The 15,804-nt window shown below is 39.2% G+C and overlaps 1 protein-coding gene across 2 annotated transcripts in view; it reads left to right on the top strand.

Annotated features, from left to right (window-relative positions):
• The window catches only part of LOC130917185 (contactin-5-like), a 411,152-nt gene that overhangs the window by 198,000 nt on the left and 197,348 nt on the right, over window positions 1-15,804 (top strand). For both annotated transcript variants that reach the window (XM_057838311.1, XM_057838312.1), the window contains one exon: window positions 4,630-4,725. In XM_057838311.1, the coding sequence (XP_057694294.1) occupies window positions 4,630-4,725 (96 nt within the window). The remainder of the gene's footprint in view (window positions 1-4,629; window positions 4,726-15,804) is intronic.

Genomic DNA, 15,804 nt, shown 5'->3' with positions numbered 1-15,804 from the left:
CTGTGTGTATCATCTTTTCTGTTATTGTTGTGTGTTTTCCACCCGCGATCGGACAGTTAGAGCCAGTTGTGTGGGTGTTTGAACGATGTGCTAATGCTAGCGAACGCATGCTAACCGTTTATGTCATTGCTGTAAAACAACCTAATTATCAATTATTTACGTTGATGCGAACCTGTTTGGTATCGAGGACCAAATTGATTCAGCAAATTATATGGACGTCCAGCATCGTCAATTCATATAATAAATATATGGTTTGAGAGAAAGCACTGGAGACTTCTAAAGTGGCCAGCAATTAGTCCAGACCTGAATCCCATAGAACACCAGCGTAGAGATCTGAAAATTGCAGTTTGGAGAAGGCACCCTTCAAATCTCAGATACGTGGAGCAGTTGGCCATAGAAAATGGTCTAAAATTCCAGCAGAGCATTTTAAGAAACTCATTAATGGATACTGGAAGCGGTTGTTCGCCGTTATTTTGTCTAAAGATTGTGCTACCAGGTATAAGGCTGAGGGTGCCAATACATTTGTCCGGCCCATTTTTGGAGTTTTGTGTAAAATGACAACAAATTATTATTATTTTTTTTCATTCTCTTTTGTGTTTTTTCTTTGCAAGCAAAATAAATGAAGATATTACTCCCAAAGTATTTGTAATTGTAATCGTTTTCTGGGAGAAATTGAGAATTATCCGACAGAATTGCAGGGGTGCCAATACTTTTGGCCAGCTCTGTAATGAGCCTTCCTGATTTGATGTTTATTTTCCCTGCAGTGCGTCCACCACTTGACTACTTTATTGTATGATGCCACCTCAAGTTTAACTTAAGCATTACAATTATTAGAGATGTCCCGATCGATCGGGATGCCAATTGATTGGTTCTGATCACATCATTTTCAAAGTATCGGCAAAAAAATATCTGACATGCCTTTTTTAATATATACAGTATATATATATATTTTAAATTAATTTGTTTTCTAATTGTACTTAACGTTACAGACAAAATGTCTTACACTCATCCAGAGTCGTAAGTTTTGGCTTAGACTAGGGCTATCAAAGTTATCGTGTTAACGGTGGTGATAACTTTTAAATATTTAACGCAATTAATGCATATGCTGCACTACTCACTCACGCATTGTCGCGTTCAATCTATAATGGCACCGTTTTACATATACAGAGTTAAATGGCAACGTTAAATGAGTAGAGAGAATTTTGGCGGCCTTTGAAGCTTTTTTATAATTAGCTAAAGCCTTACAATCCCTCTCTTAACAATTAGAAGTATTGTGGGAAGCAATGTGGGGAACAGATGTAGTAGTTGATCTTTTTCTTAACTCCCTATTTTTATTTCCCAACGCAGAGAAGATATATCAATTGGTACCACTACGCACAGTCATGGTTGCACTTCCCATCATTCATTCAGGCAGAAGTTAAATGGCTAAAGTATCATTTACTGAAAGCTCAACAAATACACTAGATGGCAATATTTAGTCACAATATACAAGGTCACATTTATGCTTTAAGAATTACAAGTCTTTCTATCCGTGGATCCCTCTCACAGAAAGAATGTTAATAATGTCAATGCCATCTTGAGGATTTATTGTCATAATAAACAAATACAGTACTTATGTACTGTATGTTGAATGTACCGTATTGGCCCGAATATAAGACGACCCCGATTATAAGACGACCCCCTCTTTTTCAAGACTTAAGTTTGAAAAAAGACTTTTTGAACACCAAATTAATTTTTATACAGAAACGACCACGGAAAGCTTTTCTCTGACTGAGCATTTTTTAGGCGATCTTTTTGAGCTCTCCATCTCCGTACATTACACTCTGTGACACCATATTTCACAGCCGCTTTGCAGTTGTTTGAAGACACCGCCTCATTTATCACCATCAACTTGAAGTTTGCGTCATAACTTCTCCTCAGCTGCCGGTGTTCTGCCAAAATGTCCTACATCGGCGAAACGTCCTACATTAGTCGAATTTGACACCTAAATTACTACCGTGCGCTCTAAACTTGTTTTGTTTAGATGCATACAGGAATAACGTACTAAAGAAATGCCTGCAGAAAATACTTAAATGTAGTTATGTCAAATAAGGACGATTTAAATACGCTACGTGACTAATGTGGTCAACTGCTTCAAAGCTAACACAAAAAAACACAATGGTTAAAAGTATGAGAGGGTAATACATGCAAAAAGTATCTTTGAGGCTGTGAAAAGGTTCTAAATAACTAAATAAAAACAAAAATAGTGAGAACTCGCCGCTTCCAACCGATGTGCGCATGCGTGTGAATGCATATGCAAGCGCCCTGAGCATTGTGTAGGACGTTTCGCCGCGTAGTAAGGAATGGCCAAACACCGGTTAACCTGGCCAATCTTCGACCCACTTTTCTCCAAATTGTCGCGAAGTTTCTCCATTTTCGGTTATCTCTTCTATTACCGGTATTTTCTTCTCTTTTCCTTCTTACCACTTTCTTCTTCGTGTCAGGGGTTCGCTTTGGCTGCCCGAGTCGCGTTCAGCATTCGATTCATTGATGACTGGCGCCATCAAGCGTCGTGAATGGGTATATGTCTAGGCCGCAGTTTTTTTTTTTTTTTTTTTTAGACCGCAGTTATAAGACGACCTCCTCTTTTTCAATCTTATTTCAGTGCAAAAAACATCGTCTTATATTCGGGCCAATACGGTATATATTCGTCCGAGTTTTATTCATTTTTTTGTTAATGCTTTGCCAAAATGTATATGATCGGGAAAAATTATCAGGAATGATTGGAATTGAATCGGGAGCAAAAAAAACAACAAAAAACAACAAATCGGATCGGGAAATATCGGGATCGGTAAACTAAAACGATCGGGATCGGATCGGGAGCAAAAAAACATGATCGGAACAACCTTAATTACAATATTAATGAATTGTTTCATTGCTTATATGAAATTATAGAAATGCAATAAAGACATTTGATTTTTGTTGTCGTTTTTATTTTGAGGTTTTGAGGTTGGATTTTTTTATTTATTTATTATTATCTTGGTATTGTTTTTGAAGTCTGCAAATAGGTGTTCTGATATGTTGATGAATGTCTCCTTCATGTACTCACCATCTGTGAACGGTTTTCCACGCCTAATTATCTCTCGGGTTGCAACAAAACATGCAGCAGTAGTGGAGTTTGGTGATGCAATCTACTTAAATCTATTTTTTGGACTCTTCTAAGTTCTTCAGAAGGAATGGAATCACACTTTTCTCTCACTCCCAACTCAGTACATGGCTGCCGGTTTGTTTACAATAGCCACCTGCCTGGCATCCCGCCCTGCTGATAGAAACATGTCACAGGCTATGACGCAAATCTTCGTTGACAGAAATGTTCAAATTTAATATTTATTCCACACATTTTTACAGCACTGGAAAGCGTTAAGAATATTTGTGTCATTTTTGTCTTCCTACAGAAACCATATCAAAAGAAAAAATATATTTCCCTCAACCATCTTTTTCCGTTTTAAACATTTTTAAAAATGCTCCAGGGAGCCACTAGGGCAGCGCTAAAGAGCTCCATGCGGCTCTCAAAGCATGGGTTGCCAATGCCAACCCCTGGGTAAACCAAAATTAGTGAGTTTTCATGGGTGTTCTGGAATTGAATTTGTCTGAATTTTGCACTAAAGATCTGTCTTTGGATTAATTTCTTATTTAAGGTTTACAGAAATTATATTGTTTTAAATATTTAGATTTGTGTAAACATATATTCGTATAAGTGGATATTTACACATTGGCTGCCACGGTGTTAGACGTCCAATCCTTTTGAACTGGAATAGTTGCCAGTAAGCATCAATTTGATCATATGTATCTTGAATTTGTTTTTATTTTTTAAATATTAAAAAAAAAAAAAATCCCTGCTATACAAAAACAAAAGTTTATTTTTTTTATATTACTTATTACTTGTCCACTCTATAAGCTGATTTGTAAACTCATCACAAGAATAATCAGCAATTAATTGGCTATCAAAATGTCATTCACAACAATAGATCAGGGCCGGCCCAGGCCATTTGGGGGCCCTAAGCAAAATAATGCAAAGGGGCCATATTTTTGGCCCACCATTTCGTCACAGTGTACTGTGAAACCCATACATGCAATCCAACCCATACGTCCATATTACGTATATTAATCAGATTTTGTTGCACCGCATACTTCAAACTTCTCACCCCAAATGATTGTCAGTACTTGCAGTAGATAGCGCCAAACCTTTTTCTAAAAGAGGAAAGAAAGAAGTTAAGGAAGAACTTTTATTTTTTGAAGCTTGTAATCAAGTATCAAAACTCACAAAAGTCAAATAAAGCAAACTGTAATAAACAAAATAGAATATAAATTAAACAATTGGGGGCCCCTTAGTGGTCAGGGGCCCTAAGCAGCTGGGCGTCTGCGTATAGGCTGGGCCGGCCCTGCAATAGATGTCCAATCCATTTGAACTGGGAAAGCAGCCCTCACAGTTCATGGCTTGGACGTCTATCGCCGTCATTGGCAGCTAATAAATTAATACGATCCAGACCGTCAAAAAGTCTCATTTCCTGGTTGTCCATGATTGGTCGATTACAGTAAGATTGGACATTAACGATGTTCTTTGTGCGTTTTTTTTTTTTTTTTCTCCAGACGTTGGAGCATTCAGCACAAAAACAAGAGGTGCAGTCTCGGTGCGGGAAGGCCAAGGTGTCGTGCTCATGTGTATGCCGCCGCCTCATTCTCCAGGTGAGATTTTGGTTTCTGAAGGTGTAGTCAGTTATAACAGAAATATATTAGATAAATTGTGCTCAGCTGTCCACCGACTATAAGCAGTATAGTTTCTCTCCAGCTCCACTTCCTGCATCTCCCATTGCCCCGTAGCCGCCGATCCGAGCATGCGGCAGAACACGACGTCCTACAGAGGCAATTTGCAGGATCATTAGAAACGAAAGGCAACGTTGTCCGCCGTATAAAAGCATATCTGGCCCGAGCCGTCCTCTAATGTACGCTCTTGTGAGTGAGTGTGACTCACTCGGATATGTCGGTCGCGATACGCCGCCGCACCACACCTGCGGGAGCGTTCGCTGAGTGCTCTTCAGCCTCCGTTTCCACTTCTGGAAATGCTTTTTTATTTCCTTTTTTCAACATCATCCGGCAGGAAAAACTATCTGGTCAATTAATGATGTTTTCTAAAACAGGGTCACCAACGTTTTAGCATCGCGTACAGGTTTCATGTAAAACATTAGCTTTGCTATACAGTGGTACTTCTACTTACGGTAGTATTGGCACCCCTGCAATTCTGTCAGATAATGCTCAATTTCTCCCAGAAAATGATTGCAATTTCAAATGCTTTGGTAGTAATGTCTTCATTTATTTTGCTTGCAATGAAAAAACACAAATGAGAATGGGGGAATAAAAATGAAATCGTTATCATTTTACTAGTGCTGTCAAATTTATCACGTTAACGGGCGGTAATTAATTTTTTCAATTGATGACGTTAAAATATTTGAAGCATTTAACGCATGTGCGGAATGACCCGCTCATGCATTGCCTCAAACTGATTACAATGACGCTGTTTTTTGCACATTGAGAGCTAAGAGGCAGAGAAAGGCGAGTGGACAACGGCGTTCATTGGACCGCGCCGTTTATTGGCATAAGCTTCGGCAACTCCTTCACAACAAACATAAGTATCATTTAGTGAAAGCGCAGCAAAAATAATATTCCTATCTCTCAAAAAAAATAATGTTTACAAAAAGAAAAGCGCTTCGATCTGTAGTAATGAGGCCCTATTCTCACACAGTTAAACAACAATGCAAAGAGAACTGTCGTGCCAATGCTCGTCACCTACTTTTTGCATTGGTTGCACTGATGTGCACTAGCACAAAATGTAGGCACACCCACATTTTTAATTGCATCACCTTTCACGCCATGCTTTCAGTCTCCATAGCATTCATATAATTCATATCCCTTTATTGCCAAATGTATCACATTTGATCAGTGTTGTCACAGATTACTTGAAAAAGTAATTTATTTACCAATTACTGATTACGCCTAAAAAAAGTAATCTAGTTACTTTACTGATTACTTCATTATCAAAGTAACTAAGTTACTTTAAAAGTAATCAGTTACTTTTTACCCATTTTTCTTCCTAGCCGCCTCAACATAAGAATGACAACAGAAAAATGTCATCACATGTAATTGACTTTCCGATGATTGAATTTAAAGGGGAATATCAGAATTTCGCGCTAGCTTAGCCACTCCAGAGCCCTGAAACTAACAAATATCTGACAAACTGCTTGGAATTTATTGAAATCAACTCCACAGACCAACTAAACCCCGCTAACTCTAAGATCAAGCCTCATGTCAAAACTTCTGAATTTCGGGTTATGGTTAACAGCATATCAGCGCCAATGTAAAACAATGCAAACTGACGGCACAATAATCAACAACACACAAGTGGATTGTACAGTGCAATAAACACAAAGGTGGTGGTGGGCGCGGATGCGCGTGCAACCGTGCACATTAACAACCCGGAAGTACTCCTCTCAACACACACGCGGTCAATTTGGCCACAAAACGTGGCGACAAATAAGCACTTTACACTCAATCGGACTTACAACACATCCCACAGATGCTAAACGAACACATCACCTCACGGCATAAATGTTGAACACGCATATGAAGTAAACAAAGCTTGCCAACTTGGAGCGATGACTGCCCGTCATTGCTACGGCAAAGTTACGAAACGTTCGCGCATGTAGGGGGTCCAACCTTTTGCTGATACTCTCCAGAATGAAGGAAAAATACTCATCTTCATTCATGGATATCCACAGATCAACATTCCCTCGCAACGTCTCAACACTCTGCGCAAATGCCCACCCGCCTCAGTCCCACAACACGTGACGTGAGACCAAAACAGGAAATAACTAAGAGGTTGTCATGGAAACACATACTGGGAACCTTTTATTTTAGCATTTTCTTTTCAAAATGCTCTTCGTACATGACTACAATATTCTTCATGCTACATACGTAATGAGGCAATGAAAAATAGTAACGCAGAGACACTAAGGAAACTAACTTTAACCAGATTACTGGTGCAGAAAAATGAACGCGTTAGATTACTCGTTCCTGAAAAAAGTAATCAGATTACAGTAACGCGTTACTAACTAACGCGTTACTGACAACACTGCATTTGATTCACCTAAAATTTCATGATTTTGAGAGTAATTCAGAATTTTGACATTTCTTTTTGAAAAAAAAATAATAATAATAATGGATGCAAGTCGACACATGCATCTGCAGGTTCCATGAGAAAAAAAAAAAACAGGATTTAGCTTGGGTTGAGATATTAGAGCGCTTATTACACATATTCATTTTGACATTTCTTTTTACAAATTTGAAAAAAAAGTTTCATTAGGACCTTATTTTTCAAATTTTGGGATTCTCTGATAATTGCTTCATGCTGCAGGTCCTTAAGGGATATGAGTGATTCCAGTCAAATTCAATCACGCGTTGATGCTCACGCTGCCAAGAACAGCAAACGACAGTTGTGCCTTTGATTGTAGAGCTACAGAGCCTTCACTCGCCAGATCAAAGCTACAAACCTGTCAATCATCGTTAACTTTAATTAGCAAACTACAGCTGCCTGCTAAACCAAGAAACGCAGCAGGAGGGAGAGTGAGAGGTTGTTCAAGCATGAAGCAGAAAAACATAAATAGATCTTTTAAATCAAAAACCAGATCCTTTTCACAAGATTCCAATCAAACAAAAGACAAAAACAAAACAAAAAAAAAGACAACTGCCATTTATTTCCAAGAATTGATGCACATTCATCCGTTCTGTACGAAGGGTTCAACAGATGGCAGGACATATCCACAAGGCAAGCTTTCATAAACAACTCAACACAACAACACTCCTGCTCTGTTTTGCAACATCTGTGTAACATTTCCTGTTTCTCGGGCAATATCGTGGCTTAGCCATCAATTACACTTGAAAAAAACTAGCACTTTCTTGAGAAATAACATGGCAATACTTTTTCTCTCACCCATGGTTCGCTTTCTGTTGATTTTTGGTCACTTCCTATCAATTTTGGGGCATTTTCAAGTGACTCATTGGCCTGTTTATTGGCCCCGCCCAGTCCAAAAGGATTGGACGTCTGGCGCCTTCAATGGCACTGAAAGAGGTGCATTCACAACCAGTCGTCCCAGTTTGATTCAATGTCTATTGATGTCACGTGTGGGCTGTGAGTTAATTTTGGGTCACTTCTTGTTAATTTTAGTGAACTTAATTCTGCTGAAGTTGATACTGTACCGATACCAAGGGCGGAACTTAAGGGGGGGGGCAGCCCAAGTCCTAGTCACCTGATTTTGAGAATCTGTTGATTCCAAGTCCCGATCAGATACAATTTTTTTTTTTTTTTTTTTTTTGCGGGGGGACAAAAGTTCCAAAAATGTTACTGTTCCACTGTGCCGCCATAATGTGAATTACCGTATTTGCCCAAATATAAGACGGCCCTGATTATAAGGCTAACCCGTGTATAACGCGCACCCCAAATTTACTTGTAAAATCTTGAGAAAATTATTGTACCCGTGTATAACGCGCACCCTAATTTTAGCACCAATAAATAGAAGAATACAAGAAAACAGAGTTTGTGTACAGATACAGAAATTTCATTTTACTGACTGGTGAAACACAGCACAAGCATAGCACATTGGTAGTTCAAAACATTACCGTAAACTGACAATATGTACGGTAATAATATGATTTGACAACTTCTCCAACTTAACAGAATCCAGGAGAAAACAAAACAGATATGAGTTTTCTTTTAAAGAGCATACGAGAGGAGAAAAAAAAGTCTTAAATGGCATTATTATGTGAATTAGAATCATATTTTGAGACGATTCGACTATATACAACAATATAGCAAAGCGCAGATGACGAGAAATTAGTCCTTTAATCTGCCGGTTAGCCACGCCTACCATTATAGGGCCTTAGCGTCTCCAACAGGTGGATGACGTCAGCGGTAGACTGGGCTCATCGGTTTTACTATTCAGCCCATTGAGGGGGAATTATTCAGAACGAGGAAAACACGACGAAGAGAGCCGCAAAATGTCATTGTTTCAGTCTCTCTACTCCAATATTTTTACAGGATATTCTTTTTATCCAAGTATTTTCCCCAATAGCTATATAAATGGCTTGAGAAGGACCAGTCAGTCCGTCGAGGGGGAATTATTCACAACGAGAAAAACGCGACGAAGAGAGCTGCAAAATGTCATTGTTTCTGTCTCTTTACTTCAATATTTTTACAGGATATTCTTTTTATCCAAGTATTTTCCCCAATTGCTAAATAAATGGCATGATCATGACAAATAACAGTCTTGTGCTAAATGGAATATGAAATAATAAAAATGCATTTATTCAGGACGACATGGCAAAATTACTCCATAATGGTCAAAACTGTCGACTTCACCTTTACTGTTGCACCTCCCGAACGATATTTTATGACACCTAAATCGGACATATGTCATTTCCCTTCCCCCGCTTCGGAGGATGTAAACAAACCAAAAGGTGTGACAGCTAGCCGATATGCTAACCCGAACCGAGTGATGTTTCAAAGTCTTCGAAGCTGAAAATCACACATAACTAGCTTGGATTTATTGACATGACGACTGGGTTGTCGATTGTCTTCGAGGATCGGCAAACCGCCCGGCGGACAGCAATTTATAGTTCGTTCCCCGGAGGAGGGTGGCTGCAGTTGTTGTGCAGCTAACGTGCTGCTAATGTGCATGAGGACAGCTTTTTACATGCCTATCAATGATCAAACGTAAGTAGTCCTTCATTTAAAGAAAGTTTGTAGTGTTTACTTTGTAATCGCTGTATTCGGACTTGACATAATACAAAACAAGATGTTTACTCACTTCCTCGCAGGTCCAATGGTCCCACAGTAAATATCCACGGTGAATGGGAACCTTTTTAAACTCCAAAAAGGTGCATACGCTTCTCCCTCATTCAGAATGATTTTTCTGCAGCCGTTTGGCTGGCGTGATTCGAAAAATAAACATATTAATCCGCAAAATCAGCTGTATCCTTCGTCCTCATACACAACAGTACGCTGTATAGTGAAGAGGACGTCTTCTACCGTAAACGTCACAGCGCTCTCCTCCTCAATGCAAGACCGAAGCCGGAAGTCACTCATTTTCATGGCGCGGGATTCAAAAAACTAAATAAATATAGCGATCGCTTCCACACACATCCAAGCGGTCCATATCATTCAGGAGCATAAAATGACGCGTGTATTATGAAATAAACATGCTTTTTCGTGTCACATGCACTTTAAAGGCTGCTGTATAACTTGCTTGTTTCATCATGAATAAATATTTTTTCATCGATTTAAAACGGTAAAATAAAAGTGAAGACTAGTCGGAAATCGGAAAGAGCGCATCGCTGTAGACTGTAACAATAGGAACTATTGTTATTTGGGTTTGAGTTTCCCGAGGGACAGATATAGTTGACGGACACACACAGGAAGTCTGTGTTGTGTTACGTTGGTTATGGTCCGAGTTGCAATAAACGTTGACTAAAGTGAGTTGAAGAAACTACATTCTGTGCTTTATGAAGAGTGAAAAAAGCAGAATTTAACAGACGAAATAATTCGACCAATCAGAGTGAAGTATTACCGAAACAAAATGGTGATGTCATGTACCGTAATGGTCGGCAACGGATCGCTGCATACGTTTTCTTCAACACAACATGGCTGTGTCAATAAAAAAAATAAAAAAAATCTTGCCTTCATATGCATACATATATACAGTATATATGGGAGAAAACATTCAGGTGACTTGAAGTTCCGCTCTGAGACCCCAACTTTCGAAATTGTCCAATATGCACATGTGATACGTCATTGGAAAGATTAAAATCTCAATTTTCTGGAGGAAGAAAAATATAGAACAGGAGGGCATCTCTAATCAGCAAAACCATATCTGGAGGTTAGAGCACACGAGAGCAGAATTAAAGACGCCATGACTTTAACGAGATATTATCGCGTACTCACCTTGTTTTGATCCAAAAACTCCATGTAGCATGTATCACTGAGTGTCAAAACACAGCTGTGAATGGCCACAGCCGGATTTTTAGGGGATTTTATGGGTGTAACATGGTAATACAACAAGGGTCGCAATGCAGAAATCGCAGACATCAAGAAGTAATCAAGATTTTCTTTTTCATATATTTACCCTTTTAAATGTTTTTTTTCCCCATTTTTCTTTGTTTGGATTGATTATTTATCATCTAACATATTGGGGAGAATGCGACAGTAACAAAAAAAAATACAATTTAGAGATAGTTATGAGGTAGATATCATATACATATACAATACATATTTTTGTCATTGTGATATAATTTGTTTAAAAGTTTAAAATATGCGAGTCAATAAATGAAATAATGAAATATTAGACATCAATGAATGATTCTAAGCTAAAAATGACGGACATTTTTGAATAATAAATATAATTATCTTGTTTTCATGGCTGGGTTGAAACAAAAACGGTTGCGCGACGTCTGTAAACGGGGGTTTTCAGGGTAAAACGGGCAAATTAAAAATAGTTTGGGGGCTTAATGCGCCATGAATCTGCTATGGCAGCATATAGACATGTTCTATCAAACACAACAGTTGTTTTGGCTTAAAATGCAGCAGTTTCTTTGAAAGAGGAGTGCAAGAGCAGAAACTGCTTTTTCAGTCTTGTCTGTGTTTTCCGCCAAATGTATTTTCTGTATACATGTGTATAATGCACACCCATGATTTTACAAGTTGATTTTTGGGGAAAAAGAGTGCGCGTTATATTAGGAAATTTACGGTACACCCATTTTGTTTAGTCTCTCCACACTTCCAAATAACTCACAATCATTATCGGCCTGTGGTACTCACAGGTCAATGCCCCAGTAGAACCATTTCTCTTGAGCACACCTGATGATGCAGGAGTGATTTTCTGTCTAACCAGGTTACTGACACTCACGCTTCATTGAAAATGCGAGGCGCATGTTTCATATCAGATTAAATCGATCAATACACAGTTTATTTTGAGGTCTTAGTCAAGTTGAGTACGATTAGATCTTAACTTCGATTCTTACTAATATCAAAAGTTGTGCCCGAACGGTGATATATTCGGTTTCCTACCAGGTCTGCTTTGGAAACCACTAGGCGTACCTAACGTTGTGGTGTAAAAAGCATCCAATCAGCGCTTGGGTCAGCCTGGCGGATTTACGCCGATATCGATCAGAGAAGGTGGCAAATGACCTTGCATTATGGTGACGACAAGACTTTTATTGCACTTTCAGCAGGAAGATTTACTAACCAAGCAAAAATAAAGAGTGCGCATTCGAGGTTCTAATCCCCTCCCCCCAAACTCCATCCCTTTATCAAATAGTCCTCTTAGTAGATTAAAGCCGTAACGCCACCTAGTTAAGCTTCAAGCACTGAATTGAGTTCAAGTGTGTCCAGATGTGATCGACGCTGACGCGGCACTTTATTCATTTTCAATATTTTTCACTTTGAAGCCACGACGCGCGGGCGCTCACGCTCTCTAGTAGTGACAGATAATGCATGCAAATACTGTCAGGGCATGTTGAGTAGATTAATTTGTCACCGAGTTCATCTTTTTTCAACCCCGCGTGTGGTGACGGATGTGTTAATAATATAGAAGAGCTGTGTGACGCTGTTATCATGAGGTGGGAGTGCATCCAATTTACTGTAGTGTAGATGTGTCATCTGTCCATTTTGTTCGTCACCATTTACTTTTATTCATGTGGTGTTTTTCATGCAGGTTCTTTGTTACTGTAGCTTTAATCACTTTTAGCGAGGTGACATTTTGACAATTCATTCATGTTCTGTCAGTAAACAACATTATTAACTTTTTGGCGATGATAGATGTCTGATCATGTGGGTCTTTTCATCCTTCTGCTGTGAATTTAAATGAGTTCGTCGCTAGTAAATGACCAATCCATTTGAACTGGGAGGGCTGCGTTTAGGGCTTATTTTTCTTCCGATAAGTCTGCAGACTTTTTTAATGATAAGTAATCCTGGTGTAATCATTTTTTTAAAAACTTCTTTGGGGGGTGTTCTGACAATTTTCAATACGCTGGTTTAGGAATGTTTAGGAACGTTCAACGCGCACTCACCATGTGTCGATGTCAACCGGCAGGATCAGACGTGGGGTGACCACTGTGGGGTGGCGTGGCTCAGTGGTAGAGTAGTTGTCCCCCAAACCAGAGGTTGTGGGTTCGATTCTCCGCCCTGATGAATGCGTCTAAGTGTCCTTGAGCAAGATACTGAACCCCACGTTGCTCCTGGTGCTGCATCACCAGCAGGTAGATGGCGAGATAGTGTAAAGCGCTTTGAGCGCCTTGAAAGGTGGAAAAGCACTATATAAGTATAACACCAACACCATTTACCATCAGACAAAACCACTTGGTCGATGGTAATCCAAGGTGTCAAATTGTCAATGAGTATGGTCAAGCTAATCGTGGTCATTCAGCCCAAAGTCATGTCGTGTGGTCAAATAACAAAACAAAATGCAATCTTCGCGTCTTCAAACTTTTAAACAAACAAAACAATATACACACAACTCTGCAGTCATCTATAAGCAGACACGGCGCTCCCCATACGCATAACACGCACTGCGCGTAGGGCACCAACTCTGCCTGAAGGGGCACCAAAAAAAAATCAAGTTTGTAAAAAATCCTAAAAAATAGTCATTGTAATAATAACACTAATATATCGTATTTAAAGTAAAACTTTGTAAAGCCTGATAAATGCAAGTAATACAAATATAAGTAACATAGGCTCATTATTTACACAAAAAAAGAATCTCCTGTGCGGCCCTCTCGTCAGTTTACCTTTGGTGCCCCCGCCCCCAAATCCCGAGTGGTTTGCTCCATTATGCTTCAGTCGCAAATTTGGCAGGTTTATTCTTGAAAGGAAATGTCACCGAAAAGACAACAAGAGTCATGGGCGGAAAAAAGGAAGAGGGAAAAAGCAGCAAGATGATGCCCGCGCATCACTTGCAGGTAAGAATGTTGTTGTTGTTGTTTTTTTTTTTTAAACAATTGTTTACTTATTATCAGCTACGTTTACATGACTACAATAATCTGATAACTGGGAATAACCAGGTAATGACAATAATGAGATTTGACACATTTACGTGCACTTCAGTGATGTGATAATCAGGAAAAACCTGGTTTACATGTTAAATCAATAGTTCGATTTCTTTCCAAGTACATGACGTAAAACTCTTGGTCTCAGCATAGGCCTTCCTCCATGTCTACCAAAAACCCATGCTTGCTTGAAGTTGTCCCACTGAACCTCTTCAAATGCGAGTGTGGCAATTGCGTTACACAAGCTCGCTAACTGCAGAGTAGGCCCATAGGCTGAAAGCGAATCAGTTTGGTGTCCCTAAGGCCTCTCTAGCGACATCCGTTTTTCCAGTTTTTCCATTTGTACACATGCTCAGAGATGTAAAATAGCGGTGTTTATCAGATATCATGCTCTTTACATGACCACTTGAATAATCTGGTAACTCCAGAAATCGGGTTATGATCGGTTTATTAGTGTGCACAACCAAAAAAAACCACTCCAAAACGCTGTGGTGGAAATGATGTGACTTGCAAATTCATTGCACAATGAAAATTAAATGGAATGTTACGAGACATACCGGTAGTGGTTTTATGCAACGACTATGTTGATACCGAAATTTTTCCATTAGTAAGAAGCCGTTGTCATTTTCGAGAGGTTCAGAGGCCAAGAGCGACATCTACTGGTGAAACTAATTAGAAAAAAAAAGAAAAAAAAAAACAATCTTAAAGCTATGTAGATTTCCCCTTTCATTTTCATTGTTTCCACATTATGTCCAGAATGTTTATATAGTGCCCTATCCGTCCATGTCTATAAAGGTATAATATTAAAGTTTTCATGTATCTGTGTTTTAAATATGGGCCTGCATAATTATTTAGTTTTATTTATTTGAGTATTTGGTGCCAATGGTATTTAAAAAAATTTTTTTTTATAAAGACTTAGTTATTATTATTTATCTATTATTTTTGTTTTTTGTTTCATTTTGTTTTTGTTTGGTTTGACAGTTTGTGAAACATTTGTGAATGTGAATGTTTGTGAAATATTACTGTTGACAACTAAGTTATTTCGTAAAATAAAGCAATACTGACAAATGTTCAGGTATTGTTCATTTCTATCGTGGGGGGGGGGGCGCACCACAAAGCATTTATGCCTAGAGCACCAAAATAGCTAGCGCCGGCCCTGTCTATAAGGGCCCAAATACACCAGATGCATGATCGTTGCGGTTCTGGTCCTACTCCAGTAAAAAATTGCGCCGGAGACGATCCGTTCCCATTATATCCTATTGTTCAACGTATACCGGCCGCGTCAGTGCTCCGGATTGCCTGCGGACTATCTCCGGCGTGCCACAGCCTGCCGGATGGTATAGGCTATTTTCTATTTTTGCCAGACACCCATTCAACAAAATGGGCGGAGCTGGGCCTGGACGTAACAGCCCAGTTGCTTATTCACGATTTAAACACCAGCCAACATGGACGAAGAACGTTTCATCATGGAGGTGGAAAGTCACAAAGTGATATACGATGCTGCAGATCGTTATTATAAGTACAGCATTGAAAAGGGAAGCTGCAAGGTGTCCTATTATGTGTGTTTTTCTGGCAATGATATCAAACACACGACGTGCTGACAACTTGGAGCGAAAAAAAAAAAAAAATGCGTATCTGAAAGTGGCTCCACTGCAGAAATTCTCGTGCCCGGTGCAC

Source organism: Corythoichthys intestinalis, chromosome 6 (assembly GCF_030265065.1).
Source record: "Corythoichthys intestinalis isolate RoL2023-P3 chromosome 6, ASM3026506v1, whole genome shotgun sequence".
Taxonomy (NCBI): domain Eukaryota; kingdom Metazoa; phylum Chordata; class Actinopteri; order Syngnathiformes; family Syngnathidae; genus Corythoichthys; species Corythoichthys intestinalis.
This window is presented reverse-complemented; position numbering and strand designations above follow the sequence as displayed.